This window comes from Triturus cristatus, chromosome 2_1, assembly GCF_964204655.1.
Source record: "Triturus cristatus chromosome 2_1, aTriCri1.1, whole genome shotgun sequence".
NCBI classification, from domain to species: Eukaryota; Metazoa; Chordata; class Amphibia; order Caudata; family Salamandridae; genus Triturus; species Triturus cristatus.
Genome location: NC_140581.1, coordinates 891,939,009 through 891,959,544, shown reverse-complemented (window position 1 = coordinate 891,959,544; position 20,536 = coordinate 891,939,009). Strand labels below are relative to the sequence as shown.

General features: G+C 39.6%; 1 protein-coding gene across 3 annotated transcripts in view; it reads left to right on the top strand.

Annotated features, from left to right (window-relative positions):
* The window catches only part of NMRK1 (nicotinamide riboside kinase 1), a 177,488-nt gene that overhangs the window by 55,073 nt on the left and 101,879 nt on the right, over nucleotides 1-20,536 (top strand). For all 3 annotated transcript variants that reach the window (XR_014970371.1, XM_085633071.1, XM_085633072.1), the window contains exons 4-6: nucleotides 957-1,005; nucleotides 9,886-10,057; nucleotides 10,142-10,213. Coding sequence is in view for 2 of the 3 variants with exons in the window: in XM_085633071.1 (XP_085489197.1) it covers nucleotides 957-1,005; nucleotides 9,886-10,057; nucleotides 10,142-10,213 (293 nt within the window). In the remaining variant the exon portion in view is untranslated. The remainder of the gene's footprint in view (nucleotides 1-956; nucleotides 1,006-9,885; nucleotides 10,058-10,141; nucleotides 10,214-20,536) is intronic.

Sequence of the window (20,536 nt, the reverse complement as noted above, 5' to 3'; positions counted from 1 at the left end):
ATTTGGGCAACCCATTGGGAATTGCAGCCATCACATGGATGGTGGACTGTGGGGTCAGCAAACTATCATATCTGTGATGACCTTTAAATAAAGCAATCATTTTATTTATTTATTTTAATGCATCCAGTTTTCCCTAAAGGAAAGCAGGATGTGTTTCAAAAAATAAAATTGAACTTATAAGTTTCATTTTGTAAGAGTTGGTAGTGGTCTTTTGATCCACTGTCTGCTCTTAAAAAATATTTATTTAAACATTCACAAAGAGAGAGGGGTTCCATGGGGACACCTTTAACATTTGCAACAAATGAAGATTAGAAATGAAGAGAATGGCGTGTGAGTGTATTTTTGAATAGTGGGTGTATGCGGGTGTGCTTGTCAATGGATGGGTGTGCAAGTGGATGGGTGAGTGTGAGTATGTATGTGCACATGTGGCCCGACTAACTGTTCAGGCACATTACAGGCTGTCCCTGGTCAGTAGACTTTCCTCCCACTTGACATGGAAAACGCGATATCCTCTCACCACCACTTTGCGAAATTCACCTTGGGCATCAACAGTAGTTCTACAACACTTATCAAGGCATACTCCGGATCACAGCAAAGGCTCTTGAACACACTTTACCAGGGGAAGGCCATTGCTTCAGCGCACACGCTAGATTAGAGTGAGTCTTGGGCCAACATAAATTGTCTGGCTACCAGATTCACCTATAGTAGGGCATATAGGGCAGGGGAACACGCCTGTTTGCCATGCAGGAGATATTCCTATGCCAACACGTACTACATCCCCCAAGTTCTCAGGCTGTATCCCTCCAATTTGCTTTTGCTTTATACTTGGATTGGAAACACACTTTTATCACATCTTAATTGAAGCGGTACACTTTCTAGTTTGCTATATTACAGAGTATTTGTTGACTAAATGAAAAGCATTTTGGTTTTAACACTGATGTTCTCCTCCTTTTTAGCCAGACTCCGAGGTTGCAGTGGATGAAAATGGATTTAAACAATATGATGGTACGGTGCCGTTTAGTATAAGGGGATATTTAACTGAAAGTGTGTGTAGATATTTTCAGTTATTTTGTGAAAAAATATTATGTTCGTATGTATTAGCTCTTCGGGGAGACTATCATATAGAAAAACAGGAACAAGCCTTAGTTTTTCCATTAGGTTTTTAATGAATGACTGTGAATACTTAGTTTGTATAGCTTGGAGAAGATATAATGCATGAAATTCAGCTTTCTTTTAATCCCCAGAGTCATGAGCATTTTGTAATGCTGATCCACTATAATGCAACCCCGGTTGTGGAGCTTTGGCTAGTACAAAGATGAAAGTAAAAACTTCTGCTACACCCCTATTTAATTTGGTGGTGTTTCTCCTCGTTGGTACCATGAAAAAATCTGTATTTCTACCTTAGCACAAGTACTATTAATTGAGGTTCCAGGAATGGAAAACACATTAAATTTCTTGGTGAATCCCTTCAAGGTTTGCTGTTGTTCCCCAACTTTTTCAGTTAGACACACACCAAGGAATGCCCACAAACCGGCCCCTACTACTAAATTTGCGAATATTGAAATCCCATAATCCTGGCAAAATTACCTTTTATGAAAATGCAATTTGTGGTTCGAAAAAGTATGCCTTCCCTGATTCTACACAAATCTAGGTATGCAAAATCCTTGAGCCGTAGACCATGTGTGATTGAAGTTAAATCAGCTGCTACATCTCTGGAATTGGCCTCCTGAATGCAGTGTATTAATTGTTTTTTAAAGCCAGATAATACTGACTTCTCTTTTAACATTTAATGTTTTATTTTATTTTTCCATGAATTACACAGTCAGACTTATCAAACTGTGAAACTGACAAAGCTTACACAACAACTAAAATGAGAAGTTACTCAACAGCATAAAAATTAATCGAATTTAATTTAATTCCACATGACGAGCAGTCGGGGTTCAGTCCAGTAAGACGGCCTCCGTCTCCTGACTGTTGCTGATATGCCTCTTCAGCTGATCTCCCAGTATCGATTTCAGATTCAAGTGTATGCCAATGACAATCAAGTTCATGTACAAGGGAGCAGCCATACCAATAACTGAAATGAACCCTAGTTGCCTTGAGTCATTTATTGATGGAAAAGGAGTGTTTCTTATGCTTCTTCAAAAATTGAAATATCCAGAGTGGGAGAACCTGCTGGTGAAAGTATTCCCTTGTACTGGCCTTGTGACCTGCGAAAGCAGTGAAAAACCTGAGAGTATGGTCTGAGTATGATCTTTCTCTGATTATGATTATTCTCTGCTGCCTACATGCTGAGAAGTCTGCCTGACTTGGTGATTATATTTTAAACTTTTTAATACAGCAGGCTTCATACACTAGTCGTCAAAAGACATTCTTAAAAATAGGAAGGGCTTGTGTAAGATAAGTTAATATTGTGACCTGGCACTAGTGGACTCCAAATTTACAAAGAGTCACCGCTCCATTGCTTCTCAGCTTAGTTTGTGCTATACAGGTATGTTACATATATACATGACACACTATATTCTGCTGCAATGTTAAAAATTGGTCCACAGATTTTGCACTCTTTAATTGGTTCGACCATGGATTTTGACGGTAACTTTATTTTCCTTGTACATTTAGGCTCTTTTCCATGCTCAACCTGTGGGTAGATTCCAAAGGATTTGAGAATGAGCGTGGGAGAAGGAAAAAGGCATCATTTGGCAGCTTAAGCACAGGAAGAAGGGTTTGTTTCACGGAACTTCTTGGAGAAATTTAGCATTGCTCAAGAAGAAAACTAGTAGAACCCAACTAATTTTTTTAATGTGCCCTGGTGTTGAAGAATTAACTCTTCATCACCAGGGCACCTTTATAAAATGTGTGCTACTAACAAAATTGATTATTGCTCATGCCAGGGGTGTAGTAATTGATGGGAGTTGTTGTTGAGAAGGCGAGATCGCAATACTTTCTTGGATCCCTTTTTTGGGTTGTACAACTTGTTTTACGCTTTTTTATTGATCGAACTAAAAATGTGCATTAATTAGATCAATTGAAAATAGGCCTTTTGGGTTGGCCGAGCTAGTGCTGAGGCCACCATCATTAGATAGATATTATCATCTCTTGGTCCACCACTCTGCATGGAGCTGCAGCTCTAGCTCCTCCATGCATGTTCCTTCCAGATATGCATGCTGGATGACTTAAATTGCTGACACTTCAGCTCTGTGGGCTCTTCTGGATCAGCGATAAGTGCTCTGTGCTAATACATAGGAGTCCTGTTTACCTACTTTGCCCCGTCTCAAAATTGTCTTCTGTGATTGCCAGGTTTTGCTTAGTGCAGCGAAACCATAGCCCATGGTGAATCATAGTTAAAGCATACAGAGCACAGTCAGGACTGTATATACAGGGTGCACATGAATCCCTATCCTGAGCGAACTTCCCTTGCTTTACCTTCTTCTCCTTGCCATTCATGCCACTGTTCCTTCTTGCCGTCTAACCCTTTCCCTTGTTTCCACACAGGCCATCTAATCCACTGCTCTTCCATACATACACCTAGGACTTCCTCCCTTCTATACTAAAACTCACAAGAGAATACCAGAACAAGTATATATACCACAGCAGTTTATCATACTCTATTGATTAAACACTGAAGGCCAAACTGGCAAGTCAGATGTATTCTTTTCTTATGTATAAATGTTGTACATTTTCTAAAGGCAATGTGATGGCTGTCTGGGGGACCAGGAAAAAAACAAACATAACCTCTTGTGTGAGCAGCTGACAGAAGCCCCTGGCTTCAACCACAGATTAAACTTCTAGAGGATTTTCTGTTTTGTAGGACCATCAGCAACAAATCATAGAAGAACTCCTATTGTGAATTTTTATCTACCTTCACACCATGATTTTTGTGACTCAGATGTATGTTGGCCAGACGCCTTAGTGTGCCGCTAACCATCTGAGAGTCCCTTCACTGTCATGGTGATATATTAAGATGCCATATGGCTAGTGTTTATTACTTTGAAAAAGGTGTATCATATCCAAATCTTAAGGGTCTGAGTGTATATAGAAAATAAATGGGTCTTCTAGTGCAGGACATGTCCATTTACTAACCTTTATAGAACTCCGTATTTAAAAGTTAACTTTTATCACTTTTACACATTATTTATCTTGTATGTAACTCTTCAAACCGATGTGTTCGACTATAGTGCATTATATTGCAACAAATGTCGGGAGCTTGTCACATTGCACTGTAATTTATTACCTTATGACACATTTTATTCCTTATTTCATTAACACAAATGTCATAATTCTTGCCTGGGAAACGATTCTCTCTTTGACCCGCTGGAACTTCGGGTTCTCCTAGGGAGAATATGCAGTTGTCAAAGATTCTGTTTCATCAGAAACTAATTAAATAAGTCAAGCATATGCAGCTGTAAAATACACAGGGACAGTAAATAATCTTGTATTGTAAGCTAGTTTGTTCGATACACAAAAAACTCTTCGTTCTCAGGTGTGGTATCAGGACGGTAGATCCCTGTTTACCCTCACATAGGTTGAGAACAGAAGGCTGATGTATGCAAGTTGTCTTTTCACAGTGAAACGGGTCGGTGGTACTGAAATGATAAATCACCCTACAGTAATTATTCGGTCAAAGTAGAGTGGGGATATTTGTTCCAGAGTAACTCTTGAAAAATATCTGGGGTTAAATTATTTAATCCTGCCTTGTTTCAAGAATGGTGCACATCCAGTGACCAAATGAGATGCGAGCATTCTAACTGTTTGACTCAAAGGTAGCAACAGTCTACGTATCATATCATTACATCAACGCAGTCTATGCAGGCGTTAAGTGCCAGGCATCACTGCGCCACAAATGGTACGGCCTTCTTGAGGAGAAACCTACAATGTGAGAAGCACAGAGGTGAAATAACACAGGTATCCTCAAAGGTACTAGGCTAGTCCCCATATTCTTTTAAATGTATAAACGGGATGTAGCCAGTATTAAAAATCCTGCAAAGTGAGCCTCCTCTTTACAAAGAAGTCACTATTCGTAAAATATGCTGTTATAATAAGCACATGTATATGGACGGTAGAGTTACCTTCTTCGTGTCGCTCTCAGAGTTTTGCTTATCGTGATAAACTCCGCCATTTTATCAGAATCATTAACCTCTCAAAGTCTGTGTGCAGCCTAAAAATTCCTCTTATTCAACACAAACCCGTCTGTTCCCATGATACTGCCTTTGGATGCTTACCTGTCCATCTGCAACCCTGGGGCTCTATGCGCCTTGTAACTCCCTGCTTCCCTCTCTCCTTGCGCTCTGTACATCCATTACTGTGCACTTGTAGATGTGACCCGTGCCCCGCCATGCTTTGCACCACTTAAATGTGCTGTTTTTGTGCCTCCGTTGTCCTCCAGGGCATCCCTGCTCTGACCCTTCCTTTACTTCACTGCGCATGCTTTTCCTGTGGTTGCTTGCCCGTTGTCAATGTTCCGAACACAGCTCATTCCTCTTCCATGCCTCTCTTTTCATACAATTCTGCATCCTGGGCTCAGCCTCCTCCACTTCTGCCTTCTTGCCCTGTACTTCCCACAACTCCATGCTTCCCCTCTCTTGCCCTCTGTACTTCTTTCGCCATGCCCACGTCTGTGCATCAGACATCTTCTTGCACCATATGTCCAAATCATACCGCCCCTTGTTTCCACTGTGCTTTAGTAAACTTCCTGTCCCTGTGTGCTTGTGCCCATCCTGCACGTCCTGCCTCTTACTCCCACCCCGGCAAATCAATTTTTCAAAAGGGTTGAAACCACAGTTCCATGCAACATGATTCTCAGCAAAATTCCATTTGTGTGAGCAAATCTTTCACCCCTTCTACCTATATTGTACTCTACAGATTCTGTGTTTATTTGTGTAAAGCTTGCGCGGATGCTGTCTGTGCTCTATCCGTGCAGTGTGCAAGAAGAGCTTGTACTGTCTGGCTGACTGAGGCTTGACAACAGCTTTTCACTATATTACAATCGGTACAGTTAAATTACTCAGTACTTCTGTGTAATGTTGATTGGATCCCTGTTGTAAATTACAAATATGTTCTGTTTTGTAATGTTCAATTAATATATATTTTACTACAATTAATTTATATTATTGAAACAGGTACTTCATACAGAAGCTTCTAAATCAGCTTATATAATGGCTGTCCTAAATAAAATTAAATTGCGCCCTTTACCATTAAGTACATTGTGCATATTGTTAAAAGGAAAAATTGCTTGCTGACGTGGGATGTAACATTGCTTCTACCTGGATATGGATCTGGGAATTCTATCCCAAATGCTGCCTTGCATTCTCTTGCTGGATACTACAGATAACGCTTTAGAAATGGCTTTATCAGTCAATCTGTGAAATCTTTTGCAGGTATCATGAATATTATTTTTAATATTTTTTTTAATCCTGTTCATAGAAAGCTCCGGATTGCCTTTGTTGAAGATTGTGTATTGTGTGAACTGTAGACCTCTGAAACATAATATGCCAGTTCCTATCACAAAAACTTTTAGCACAACAAAGGGGGAAAAACACTGTACTAAAATATAATTACCAACTGTTTTTTAATGTTTAATCTACGTCATTTTATAGCAGAATAAAGCATTCAACGAGAGACCAGATTTACCTCCCCATTGTTTTGTTACAAACCTATTCAGAACATTTGTTTAAGTCAAGGCAAAAATAAATATATAAGTCCTTGACCTCAGTACCTTCTTGATGCAGTATATATATATATATATATATATAATGTTTTTTTTGTTTGTTTCAAATTAGACATATTTGGGGCTTATTTATAAGATATCAATCAAACATTTTGGCTCCAATTGGGAAGAAGAATGGTAGAACCATTCAGATGAACATATATTTGAATAGTATATTTAGATACAAATGGCACAATACATCTTTTTTACTTCCACCTGGGAATTCATGTTGATTTTGAAAATATTCTGGATCGAAATATCGTAACTCCTGACAAGCCCATACTTGAAAATAACTCTGATATTTATATGCTTGGATGAAAATTGTAGTTTTGGAAATTACTTTAAAACCATGCACAGGGGTGTGATTGTATTTATTTATTATTTCAAATGATAAGACGTTGGCAGTACATTTAATCTCTCAGTGAATTAAAATAATTGTTTAGTCCAGTTTAAATAAAGCTATTTACAGTGCCTTTCCAAAAGACCTTTTTTCTGAGTTCAACCAAATAATTTATCTCATTGTTTAACACCTGTTGATTTAACATCCGAAGGTTGTTACAGAATGTAAAGTGATGATACATGTGGTATCAGTCCATCAACCTACAAACTAAACTACTGTTTGTAATTAATTTACAGAGTATTGGCACCACACAAATAGTGTAGTTGATTCAACTAGTTGTTGAAGCAGTGCGACTAGAAAAAGATTGATGAAGTATGTCATATGAATAGTCACTTTTGTGTTTTTCTGACTATGTTTAATATACAATGATTTATATGTAAAATATCAGAATTAATTATTGGGAACACGTTTGGATTGAATTAATATATTTTAAATTAGTTGAACAATTAACTCATTTTGTGAATTTGTGATTAGGGCATGATATGACTGCACAAATTTGGTGGCAATTATGTCTGTTGCTAATAATGGCAAATTTTATTCATGTTGTCAGTTCATGTGTGGACGTCGATTTCTTTTACAAAGAAATAGTGAGCCGTTTTGCTCCATAAGCAAAGAATCCTGCAACTTTTAAACCCGTACATAATATATTCATGCTGGAGACCTCCTGAACCCCTAACATTTGTATTTAAGTTAACATACAGTTTGTGAAACAGTTTATTTGTTTAAACATTTGTTACATATATAAATTAGTATAGTTTAGCTATTAGTAATCAGATATAAATTACTTATATATATATATATATATAATATATATATATATAAATTGGTCAAATTTTGAAAAGTTGAATGAATGATTGGGCTTTTCACTATAATGTATTTTCATTATATGACTCTCCCATATACGCAAGCATACTCCGAACAAAAGTACAGTATGTTTACTTCAAGTTATTGAGATTTAGTGATGCCCTTCTACCTTAAGTCACCTTGAAGGAAAAAAGGGATTAATGTGCATAGATCTTTTGCAGTACTGTTATTTTAGTGTTCAGGTGGTCAAGACCATTGCCCTTTTGTTAGCCTCTTTGATGAAAGGACACATGTACCCCCTTTTAAGAGTCTCTAAACGGAAGGTGGAGAACAAAGAAATATTATGTTTGTGTAATTACTTTGTATTGGATTCTAAGCCTTTGTTGCGCTCAAAGATGTTGCCTAGGTGCAAATAAAAATGATTTATTAATTTGAAATACATTCAGAGAATCAAGAATTCCATTAAAAAAGCAGCTACTTTAGTGGAAAAGTATATGTATTTCATTGGGCCACTCCTAGTGAGTAGGCAGATGTTCTAAAGTGAGTCTGACACAGTGGAGAGTATAGTTCCCAGGCAATATTTGAGACTATCAGTTCAGATTGATAAAGCACAGAAATGAGTAAAGCAAACAAATAGTGACATTCACAAATTTAATATAAGAAACATGTAAAATCACATATAATAAAATATACAATTTAAAAAAAAAATGAATTTTCCAATGATATAAATCAACATAATATAATAGAAATAGTGGCAAAGTGGAATTTCTTCACGACGCGCGTTTCGGCACAGAGTGCCTTCGTCAGGAGTAGCCACTACAAATTTGTGTTTTATTAGCAAGTGGTTGTTCACTGATTTATATGAGCATGGGAAAACCATGGGGAGACTTGTTCTATTATGTAGTTCCTTGTTTTATAGGAAATATCTGCTTTTATTTAGACCAAATTGATTATCTGATATCCTTTTGAGAGGACGAAACTTCTCCTGTAGGTATATTTTTATATAAATGATAAAATCTTCAAGTACGTTTTATGCCAGAAGATACTTTAAGATCCGCTTAGCAGTAAAAAAGCATTTAGTGATGAACTTGCGAGTCCGTTGTGAGCGAGACTAAGATGGTCTCGATAATCGGATCGTGATAGATCTCGATTATAAAGAGTCCTGGAGCTGGCAAGAGTTGATGTGATGCAGCAACGCACAGCTGTTTGGGTGGGATAGAGGACCGTGCAGCACAACGCGTAAAGTGGTGTGCATCTGGATTGGGTAGACCTAATATCTGGGTGGAGGGACTGTCTGAAAGCCAAGCCCCATGCCCAAATCCCACTGTGCACTGCTGAAGGCCATATGCCCTTAATGGGTATATGGCTTTATCATTGACTAGGGCCTTCACTCTAAGGCTGCTGTGCACGGCTTAAGGCTGTATGTATCTGGTTAGGTTCAGATGGAATTGGACCTGTATCTCCTGTGTGGCCATGTGCAACTGGTGTGGGCGTACAATGTATCATGAAAAGGTTAACTGAAAAACTGTTTAAGGTAAGTTATAGTTACCTTTGCTCATAACAAACGGTTCATAAAAAGCTCAACAATTCCCTTTAACAATTACAGTTGAAGTAAACTCTATAGTAACTTTATGTTTACAATGCAAAACCTAATCCCCACTGGAATCCCCAAGTTATGGTAAGCTGGGCAAACCCCCCACCTAGCCTTGCTCATGACCTAATATGTGACATCAACCACCTACAAGCCCGAGATCTGAAAAACGTTGGGTGTAAAGATACCTTTGCATCCAGGCCTTTTTTAACACCACCCTACTCTTAAAGTTGAATCTTAATGAGAAGAAGTGCGACTGTTTTGTATCGGATAAGAATCCTTTTAGATAATCATTTAGTTAGAGATGGTATGCAGATCTACAGTAAGGAATTAATATGCAATGACATATTCACATTTGTTTAAGAATGAATCATTTCTGTTCCGCAGTACTTGATGCTCTTAATATGGAAGCAATGATGGCAAGTATATATTCCTGGATAAAGCAACCCAGAAACCTTTTGAATTCAACCCAAGAATGTAAGAACAGCCAAAATATTTTCAACACAAAAGACGACATTCACATTCTGATTGTTGAAGGTTTTCTTCTCTATAACTATAGGTAAGCAGCACACAGCATTTAAATAAATTGCATCCATGGTGTTTTAATATAAACCACATGACTAAATCACCATTATTTTCCTAGGCCTCTTAATGATGTGTTCAACAGAAGATATTTTCTGACACTTCCATACGAAGAATGTAAAAGAAGAAGAAGGTAAAAAACAAACTACATTTTCTTACCGAACATTTTGGTTGTGGGAGACTTGAGTGTAATTGCCTATTAATAAATACTGTGTAGATGATGAGCAAGAAATTACATTTATCACATAACTATATTAATTCCATATTTTGCTACATTGACAACACTACTCTACATAAACCTGTAAGTCTGTATATCTTCTTAGAATTTCAGTTAAGGAGTGTGCAAAGTTTATTTTTCGTTTACATAGTTTCATGAAGCTTTCCAGTTTTCCATAGACCTTCTTAAAGGCCTCCTCAAAAGTAGCTCCTCTACCTTTTGCAGATAATGTATAGGATCTAAATTAAGCAAAAATGCTCAAAGAACTATACTTTGAAAGCTTAGCGTGGGCCGCAAAAGGATTGCGCCCCAGGCTAGTTCACAAAGACCACTCACTAAATGTTATTAGAACATTGGAATGTTGGGAGCTCCATTGAAAACAATGGAGTGCTTCGGGCTTCTAATCGTCAGTAGAAGCCCGGAGCTCCAACATTCCAATGTTTGTTCAGAGCAGTTGCTGTGAACAAAGGCCTCACGGAGCCAGATGGGATTTCAATCCCCTCTAGCTCTGTGAAGTGTGTTTGATTTATTATAACATTCTGCTCTCAAGTGGCGGTATGTTCTAATAGCCTTATAGTCCTCCGTAGCTGGGCTATACCAGCACCAAAGTCCTTCTCCTTTGTTAAAGGCCCGAGCCAAAGGCTCAGCCCATCTTCTACTGTTAAACTAGAGCTGTATCCTGGTAGAATTCTCATCCAAACAAAACACTCCCTCATCATTATGGTATTAGGTTTTGTACAGTGCTATATGTAGCCGTTTGGTTCTTTGAAAGCTTTGAGGAGAGTACCAGAATCGCATGATAGGAAGAAGGAACAGACGTTAGAGTTAGTGTCCAATTAGATAATCAAGACTTCTTCCTTAGCAGCCTCTTTACCTGTTTAGAGTTCACTTGAAAGCAAGTTTAAATAGTTAAGTTTTCAGATCTTTCCAAAACCGCTTGTGATTGGGATTGGATCTCTGGCAATGGTTGTGGGTATTCCTTGAAATCAAGGTATTGATCACTGCCCTTCATCCTCTTGAAGCTTAGTTGGTTAATCAAGTGGGAAGACTTTGAATATATCCTTATAGCCCGCCGTAGCCGTTTATACCGGCCATTAAAGGCTCGCTTCGGCTCTGGCCTTTATCAAGGGAGCGGGACTTTAATGCTGGTATAGTCCAGCTATGGAGGGCTATAAGGCTATTAGAACATTCCGATTCTAGAGGGTAGAATGTTGTAACAAATAAAACCAAAGCTTCACGGAGCCCGAGCTCCGTGAAGCCTTTGTTCACAGCAACAGCTGTGAACGACAACATTGGAATGTTGGAGCTCCGGCCGTCTACCGGCCTTTAGAAGCCCAAAGCACTCCATTGTTTTCAATGGAGCTCCCAACATTCCAATGTTCTTTTAAAGGTTGCCGAAGGTTGCACACTGAGATGCCAGTTTCTGTAGTTGTTCATAATCTTTGCACCAGTACGTTCTATTGCCAGTGCAGATGACCTTGAATTTGATCCTGGTATCAACAGGAAAGCTAATGAAGTGCCTTTAGGTTGTGTCGGAAGTGGTTGCACTTGCAGAGGTTTAGGCATGTTGTGGGGGCCGGGTTGTAGAGTCTTTGGCATGGACTCTGTTTAGGGGTCGCAGTAGTGACCACCGGCTTGCTTCCTGTAACCTCTTCAGGGTTGCCCCTGCTGCCCCTGTCTTCACATTAGCAGCCAGAAAGAGTTCAGTAAGGGATATTCATTTTCTGAAAAGAAAACTTGCAGAACAGCTTGTCTTTATATTAATTGATATAGACTTAAGCTTTTTTCACTGCCCCTCTGTTATCTGAAGAGATATATTTATGGTGTTCCTTTGTATGCATTTAGGAATGGCTTTGCTTTCACTTTTGCCACCTTTATGGTGGTGCAGAATGTTACCATCTACTGACTGGCAAGCTCAAGGGGGTGCCCATTACATGACCGGCTTAGTGAGATAAGAGAAGCCTGGCATTTTTCAAGGTACAATAACAATGGCCTGATAACTCTGGTGCTTAATGCACTTGATAGAGAGATTTGTAATTTGTGTAGTCCCAGTGACTCATGCTAAAGAAGCAGCGAGCGTTAATGCTCCCACTACAAAGCAGAAGTGTAACAGGCAGATTACGGATTCGTATTTAGTGTAGATAGCGCAGTGGGCTATGAACTGCATCACAGCACTACATGCAAACTGCCAGCAAGGCATAGGTTTAGAACCTTATTGTTTGTTTCCTCAGCCTTTCATTATTCTAAGGTTCTTAAAAAGGACCTATTTAGGGGTAGTAATACAATTGTACAAGTGTGACACCCACGATTGATTGCATTGTGTTATGTTTCACATCCAAGGTTTATGGGGCAGAATTACTAACTCTCTGCGCCTGGTTTGCATCGCAAATGTATTGCAAACCTGTGTTGTTTGGAGTTTACTTTCCAGCGCAAACCCCGACTTGTGTTGGGAAGTAATCCTGAAGTTACATAAAGTAGCACTATGCCCTTCTTTTTGTCAAGTAGCTATACCATGGTTGGTACATGGACATTCCCATGCACCTATTCATGGATTTCGACACTAATTCCTACCTACAGATTTTCGTGGGAAAGGGATTTGCGTCAAAAAATTATGCTCCTCTAGGCAGGTGTAAAGTTGTAGAAAAGATTTATTTTCTCCCAACCCTTCCAACTTTGCATGTGTTCTGCACTGTACACCACAAATGCAAAGTGGCAGTGTTAAACTTTGTCAACGCATAGAAGTTCGTGCTGGAAATTGTACCCTTCCAGTATAAAACCTATGTTTGCCATCACATATGCACCCTTGAACTACGGTGCAAGGGTATGTACATTGGTGAAAGGCAGCCTAAGATACGCCAGCACTAGAGAACAGCACAACTGTTCCATATTTAAGTAGATAAGTTGCACTTATGCTCTCTCTCTTTTCACGCAACACAGCACTCAACTTTGGTTACTGTGCAGCCTGAAAACCTAGGAAATCTACCACTTCATTTCTCCGGAACAAGCACTCTTAACATATTAAGTCTATCAGTATGGATGACGTGTTTTTTGGGCCAGCTTGGGCATGTGACAATTTTTTAACATACATACAGTTGCACAGTTCTAAGTATATTTTTGTTTTTGTGTACACAGCGTGGCTTGTCATTCTTGCATGTTTCTTTGTATGCCTTTTGAATGCTCTATTCACAAGGTTTCAACAACATTAAATACCCACTTCTCATGATGTTATAACCAACTTTCTTTGCAGGAATGTTCTCCACTCCACACCTGTCTGGTGCACATACTTTCTAATAATAAACAGTCACAATCACCAACATTGTGGGATACACAAAAGTCTTCGATGCGTCACTTTTCTAACAGTGATTGATGTGCCGTAATGCATTAATCTAAAATACATTTTTTACACACTAGCTGCTCTTCATGTATCGCAATATACTGCTACTACACTTTGCCCTGTGCTTCATGACTCTAAAATGGCCGGTGGCATGAGAAGCCCTGCAGTGCAGACGTTTAGAAAAGTAATGTGAGTACTCTGTTTTTAAGCGTAACCCTTCTGTCGTATTTTGGAAAAATATCTAGAGCTTTATTGTTGGAAGAATAGCTCAGTGTCTGTGTAAAAGGTGTGTAGTCACAATTGTAAACTCTACATCTCACTCATCATACTACTATAATTAAATCCCCAGATGGCAATTTAGTTTGAGGCGTGTGCTATGTACATGATGTACAATTTTAGTGCATTTAAAACTACACTATTATTATTGGTGGTGTATGTTATATACATGCCAGTTATATTCAGTGTATATCAAACCACAGTATTATAATTACCAGAACATTTTGTATGTTTATAATACACAAATCAGTGATCAAACCACTGGTTACCTGAGCACTCACCTAGTTGTTAGGGGCAGAAACCACAGGATTTCACATGCTGTGAGACCTGATGGCCCTTTTAACCTGTACACAGACTGGTTGTTAGAAGAAGGAGATCCTGCGCACATGCTCCTATGTGACTGCAATTGGCCATTGTGATGTTATGATAACTGCTCCTCAGTAAATGATGGTTGTGCAAGGCCATTTGAGGTTGTACTTAAGAATGTGATGGCAGTACTTCTTCCAACGATTGCCTTGCACATCTTCTAGCATATTTGCACCTTTGGCATACCATGGCAGCACTCTATGGGTAGTAATTTTCTGTTTTAATGTCTTTTGTCTTTATTTCATTTGTATTGCTTAAACGATGTGTGTTTCCAAAGATAAGTGATGTTATTTCCTGTAATAGCAACATTGTCCACTGTCATGTGACAACTTCCTGTGAGGTCATCGGGGTCAAAGATCATGTGAGGTCACTTCCTATGTCGTCATGAGGTTTGAAGTCATGGAGTGTGATGTCACTTTCGCTACCCCAGGCATTTTACTCAATCGACATCCATGGTCTTAGTTGGAAGACCTTTGTAAATTATATTTTTGTAATCCAGGCATGTCATGAGTGAAGCTCTTTTAATCCAATCTGTGGTCAGTTTAGAATAGCAATATAATTTTCTCAAGTAAAAAGAGATGGAGGTTGGTGTGCTTACATACTGAGTTGCAGTAAGAAGGAAATGAAAGTTTGACATTAAAGTTTATCCCCGGGTTTGAGTTGATGGAGAGGCTTCAAGCCCTGTCATCCAATTGAAGGGCGCAGAGCGCGACTTGGTTGCTCCAGTGACTAGAATTTCAGTTTTTGTTCCATTCATTTAGAAGAATCTCTCCGTCCTGAAAAGTGTGTTTCAAACATGTGGTGGAATTGATTAGTTTGTCATGATTGTCTACCTGGAAGTAGATATGTGTGTCATCTGTCTACATTTTGAAGTATATATGATATTGATCTGATAAATGTTCCCATGGACATATGTAGATGTTGAACGTTAGGCACAAGAGAGATAATCCTTGCGATTTACCGCACGGCTCAAGTTGTGTGGATCTAATCAAACATAATTTTTTGACAGCCGTTGCCACTGACTCCACAAATGAGCTTGCCCATCCCTTTGCTCCAGCATTTCTGATAGAATGTATTCAATAGTGTTTCAAGCCATGGAGGGGTTGAGGAATTTAGGGATAATGTTTTCCCTTTCCCATGGAACTGAAAGCCTCCTCTCTGATGTTAATGAGGGATGATTTGGTGTTCCAAGCAAGTCTGAGAGGATTGTTGAGTTCTCCATATTCTTGGATTTCTCTTCTTACGTCCCTTTGTATGAAAAAGGGGGTTACAGTTAGGTCAATGGTTCATCAGTATTCTTGGGTCTGTAATGCTTTTCTTTCAGATGATGATGATGATGCAGTGTTTCAGGGGCATTGGATGACTACTAATTGGGGGGAGATGTGTCTGGCAAGATGGCGAGAAGCAAGCAAAGGTCTGCGATATTTCCCAGCGCATTGCATGATTTTATCTTTTATGGCCAGTCAGGCTCCAAAGACATGAATGAGGCAAACCTGCTGCTGAGGTGGTGCGAAAAGCAAAAAGAACAAATGATGGGCGGAATGCTGAACAAATCAAGCATTCACCATCAGTCACATATCTGGGTTTAATCCATTGTTTTTTGCTCACCACGCCACCCCAGTTTGGACCCAGCCATAAGCAAATCAGTCTTGACCCTGCTCCCCATTGGAACAGTCCAGCCTGAGCTGCCAGGCCCTTCCTGGACTGAAAACAAGCATCCTGGGACCGGTTTCAGGGTATCACCCATCATCAGCCAGGCTAGTTTGAATCCAGAGGCACAGTCAGCACAGAACCCACATCTGGGCATACACTTCCCACTTAGGGCAACAAAAGCAAAAAGAACAAATGATGAACCGAATGCTGAACAAATCAAGCATTCACCCCAGTCAAAGATCTGGGTTTAATCCATCGTTTTTTTGCTTACCACGCCACCCCAGTTTGGACCCAGCCATATGCAAACCAGTCTGGACCCTGCTTCCCAGGGGAACAGTCCAGCCCGAACTGCTAGGCCAGTTCCTTCCTGGACCAGAAACAAGCCTCCTGAGACTGTTTTCGGGTATCACCCCTCATCAGGCAGGCTAGCTTTAATCCAGTGGCAAAGGATTACGGGACCCACGTCTGTGCATGCCCTTCCCACTTAGGGCAACAAAAGCAAAAGGAACAAATGATGGACGGAATGCTGAACAAATCAAACATTCACCTCCAGTCACAGATCTTGGTTTAATTCATCGTTTTTCTGCTTACCACGCCCTGCCATTGGACAGGAGAGGGAGTGATAATTTTAATTGGAGATGGTGTCATAGATAGATAGATAGTGGAAATTTTAGATTTCAAAAATCAAGGAGAGCTTCATGGTTGCGCTGTGATTGGCTTTGAAGGTATCGGGCTTAAACACTTTGTGATAAATGTGGAAGTTTTTCTTAACTTGATTGTCAGACGTGTTCGATGTAGATGTACGCTTTGGCTTTTTTGAGGCTTTTGATATCTTTTCTTGTGTTGCTTTAAATTGGTTTCATCATCTATGGCCTGTGATTATGCCACTGCTGCTCCAAGTTCTAGACTAACACATTTTAGCTATGTTGCTTCTCAACTGAGCCATTTGTTGGTAGTTTTGTTGCCTGTCTTCTGTATTCTCGGTTTGATTTGTGCCACGATACTGAGAGCAAATTATATGTTTAGGCTAGAGGTGACCCGGCAAGGTTTCAGAGTCTGCTGTCCTCCATACCTACATTTCTGGCATGTGTCTTCTGGATGGATGAGTGGTGATAGTGGTGTTGTGGATGGTCAATCAACTTGATAGACTAGGTTGAAAGACTATGAGTGAGTTTGTCAAACTTCTTACGTTCTTTCAGACAAAAAATGTAATATCTGAAACTTTGAATAAGAGACAGAACTGGTAAAGTGACAGTTGGTGTCTTCTTTTAGAGTAATAATGGTGTAGGCAAGACCACTGCAAACAATACCACCACCTTCACAACCCATGCAACATAACAAAACAAAACCTTAAACGCACAGCAGCCTTTCAAGCTTGTAACCAACAAACTCAGTGACAATTTACAGTTGTATGTACTATGCCAAACACTCACCACTGCCAAACATTCACCACCTGGCATAATGTATGGTATGCCAACTGCCCTAAATGGTGCATGCCTTAGAACAAAGACAGTAAAAGTCAAGTATAAGGTCTCCCTCAATGTATTTTGGCACACCTCCCTGTTTTTTCTGTGACAAAGGACCCTCAAACTTAAAAAAAAATTAATGTTTAAAAATGTTTACTTCATTAAAAGGCAATGACAAACATGTGGGTCTGCTGACCCTAGCAGGCATTCATCCCGTTGATTGCCACAAATCATAGCAAGTCACAATTTGCAGACTATCTCATTAATATTTATGAGTTAGGTCAGACAGCGAATTAGAATTTTAAGAAGTACCTACTAATAGATACGTCGGTTCATAAAATAAAATACTCGTTGCTAATTGCAACTAGTTTTTTCTCAACAAGTATTTATCACATCTGGCTCAGAATGTCTGATAAGCAGCTCATTTCACTTGCTGTTAAATCCTAATGTTTCCGAAGTGTCCAAATTCAGGGCCTGTTCTATATTGTAACGTGTAGCGCACAAGCAGCGCAAAATCTATGCCACTGTAAATGCTTCAGTGCTGCAAATCAGTGTTATAATGGTAAGAGTGTTATCCAAAATTTGACGGATTGTTAATATATGTGGGACTTTGGGTTGTCGACTATTTGCTGTTTTTTACGTCTGAACTTTTTAGTGTTTATACTCCTCAGCCAAAGTTATGTGTTTGTTTAAAATTGATCTAGATGTGTGTTATTAATTTTCTATGATATTTGGGATTGTCTAGTTATGAATTGGGTAATGTGCAATATTTCTGTCAGAATTGAATTCTTGGAAATAATTTATTTTGATTTGATTTATCTAAACTCCAACACTCAACCTATGTCAGCCAGTCATTGTCAGGATCAAGGTAAAAAAAATGTACATTTTAGCAAAATACTGTGGGCTGTTACCAAAATATGATGGACAAGCAAGTGTAAGAAGAGAGCTCAGAGAAATACACCAATGGCTGTATGTTGTGCTGACATGAGATCTGGCACAATTAAAGCTCACGACACACAACTGATGGACGCAATGCAGAACAAAACAAAAAATTCACCCCCAGTCAACAGATCTGGATTCAATCCATCGATCTTTTGCTCACCATGCCACCCTAGTTTAGACCCAGCCATAAGCAAATCAGTCTTGACCTTGTGCCTCATGGGGGGAACAGTCCAGCCCTAATTGCCAAGCCAGGTCCTCCCTACACCGGAAACAAGCATCCTAGGACCAGTTTCGAGGTTTCTCCCCTCATCAGCCAGGCCATCTTGAATCCAGTGGCACAGTGAGCCCGGGACCCACGTCTGGGCATACCCGCCACACTTAAGGCGAGAAAGCAAAAGACACACAAATGATGGACGGAATGCAGAAAAAATCAAAACATTCACCCCCAATCAACAGATCTGGGTTAAATCCATTGTTCTCTTGCTCACCATGCCACCCCTGGACCTGGCTTGGCAGTTCGGGCTGGACTGTTCCCATGAGGCACAGGGTCAAGACTGATTTGCATGCGGCCAGGTCTAAACTGGGGTGGCATGATGAGCAAAATAATGATGGATTTAACTCAGATCTCTTGACTGGGGTGAATGTTTTGATTGGTAATATCTAAATAAAGAGGGTTTGGCTGCGGTGATGGTGTCTCGGGGCTGAAAAATGATTTGAATCCCGAATTGTCTCAGGACCAGCATGCCACTGTTTAGAAAAAGCAGACATTCTGCTTCACAATTGCCCATGCACCAGGCAACTAAAGATGGCATTTTCCATGAATGGCTAGACCTGTAAATGTCTGTCTTTGATTGGTGACCGGTCTCCAACCCTTTAAAAATGTCTTGTCGTTCACACAGAGTAATAAGATATCCCTCATTCAACCTGAAAATTTACTATTACGTCTGGTGCTGCTTCTTCAGATCTATTTTAGAAAAAGGTGAATTCTGCTCTCAGCAAGATATGGACAGGTTTGAACCTGGCCCTGTGAGCTGCAACATACTTTTTACACTTACTTGCAAAGTGCTTTCAGACTCTTTCAGATGCTTTACAGGTGGACGAGGATGCGTGTATGCCACTAGCTAAAGTGAAACAGCAGCTATTTTTGGTGAACTTTCATTCATGGCATCATGGACTTAGTTCTGGCTGTTTTGGACTTGGTGGTGGCATATATATGAACTGGACGAATCTGGCCTACGCAAACTTCCTTTGGAGGCAAACCAAGTCCATTAAGTTTTCAGGGAACATAAGCATGTCTGATCTTATTTCCTAGGTCCTCTTCTACAGTCCTTACAGTAAGGCTCGTCCTTCCACTGCCATCATACTTTAAAGCAAAAGCCTGCAACAGGCACAATCAAATCACTGATCGGTCATTAAATTTCCCTACACAGCACTCATGGCCACGTCGGCAGTCTTTTAGCATCAAACGCATTGTAGGAGGAAGCCTCATGTATGGGGTCCTTTAGTACTGCTGGAAACTTGGGAATTGATGAACACGGATAAGCAGGATATGATAGGGCACCATGTAAACTGTGTGGGTTTCCTGGTGCGGAGCTTGTAATGGGGCATACTGCGAAATTATAGAACAAAATGAAGGCATATATATGGGAAAAAAAGTATTATGTTTTTATCCAGCCATTTTGGAAACTGAGAAATAATTTTTTGTTCATTATGGGAAGTAGACCGGTGGGCACACAGGGCCATTATTTGCAATAATATGAGTTTTGTATTGGGGATTATGGAAATGTAGAGTGTGACATTTCTTGAGTCATATAGAAAAATAGGTTGTAGGCCTACAACAGCATTAGGGAAACTACAAATAGGGCATACTAGGGCACTGTGAGAAATTAGGATGTTGGTTGAGGTGGTGAGAGACCTTCTTAAGCAACAGCCACCATCCTTGTGAGGGTGAACCACAAAAGTCACTAAATTATCCTGTGCTCAACACTCTGGTAGCATGGCACAAAATCAGTCAGGCTTAATTTAGAAGAAATGTTTAAAGTATTTATGCAACACACAGTAATAAAGTGAAACCACAACACAAGAAAAATCCCATACCAATTTTATAAAATAGAGTAAAATTTTATACATTATTTGTCACCAAAACAACAAAAATACAATCAGTAGAACCGGATATATAAATCTTTAAAGTTTAAAGTGGAA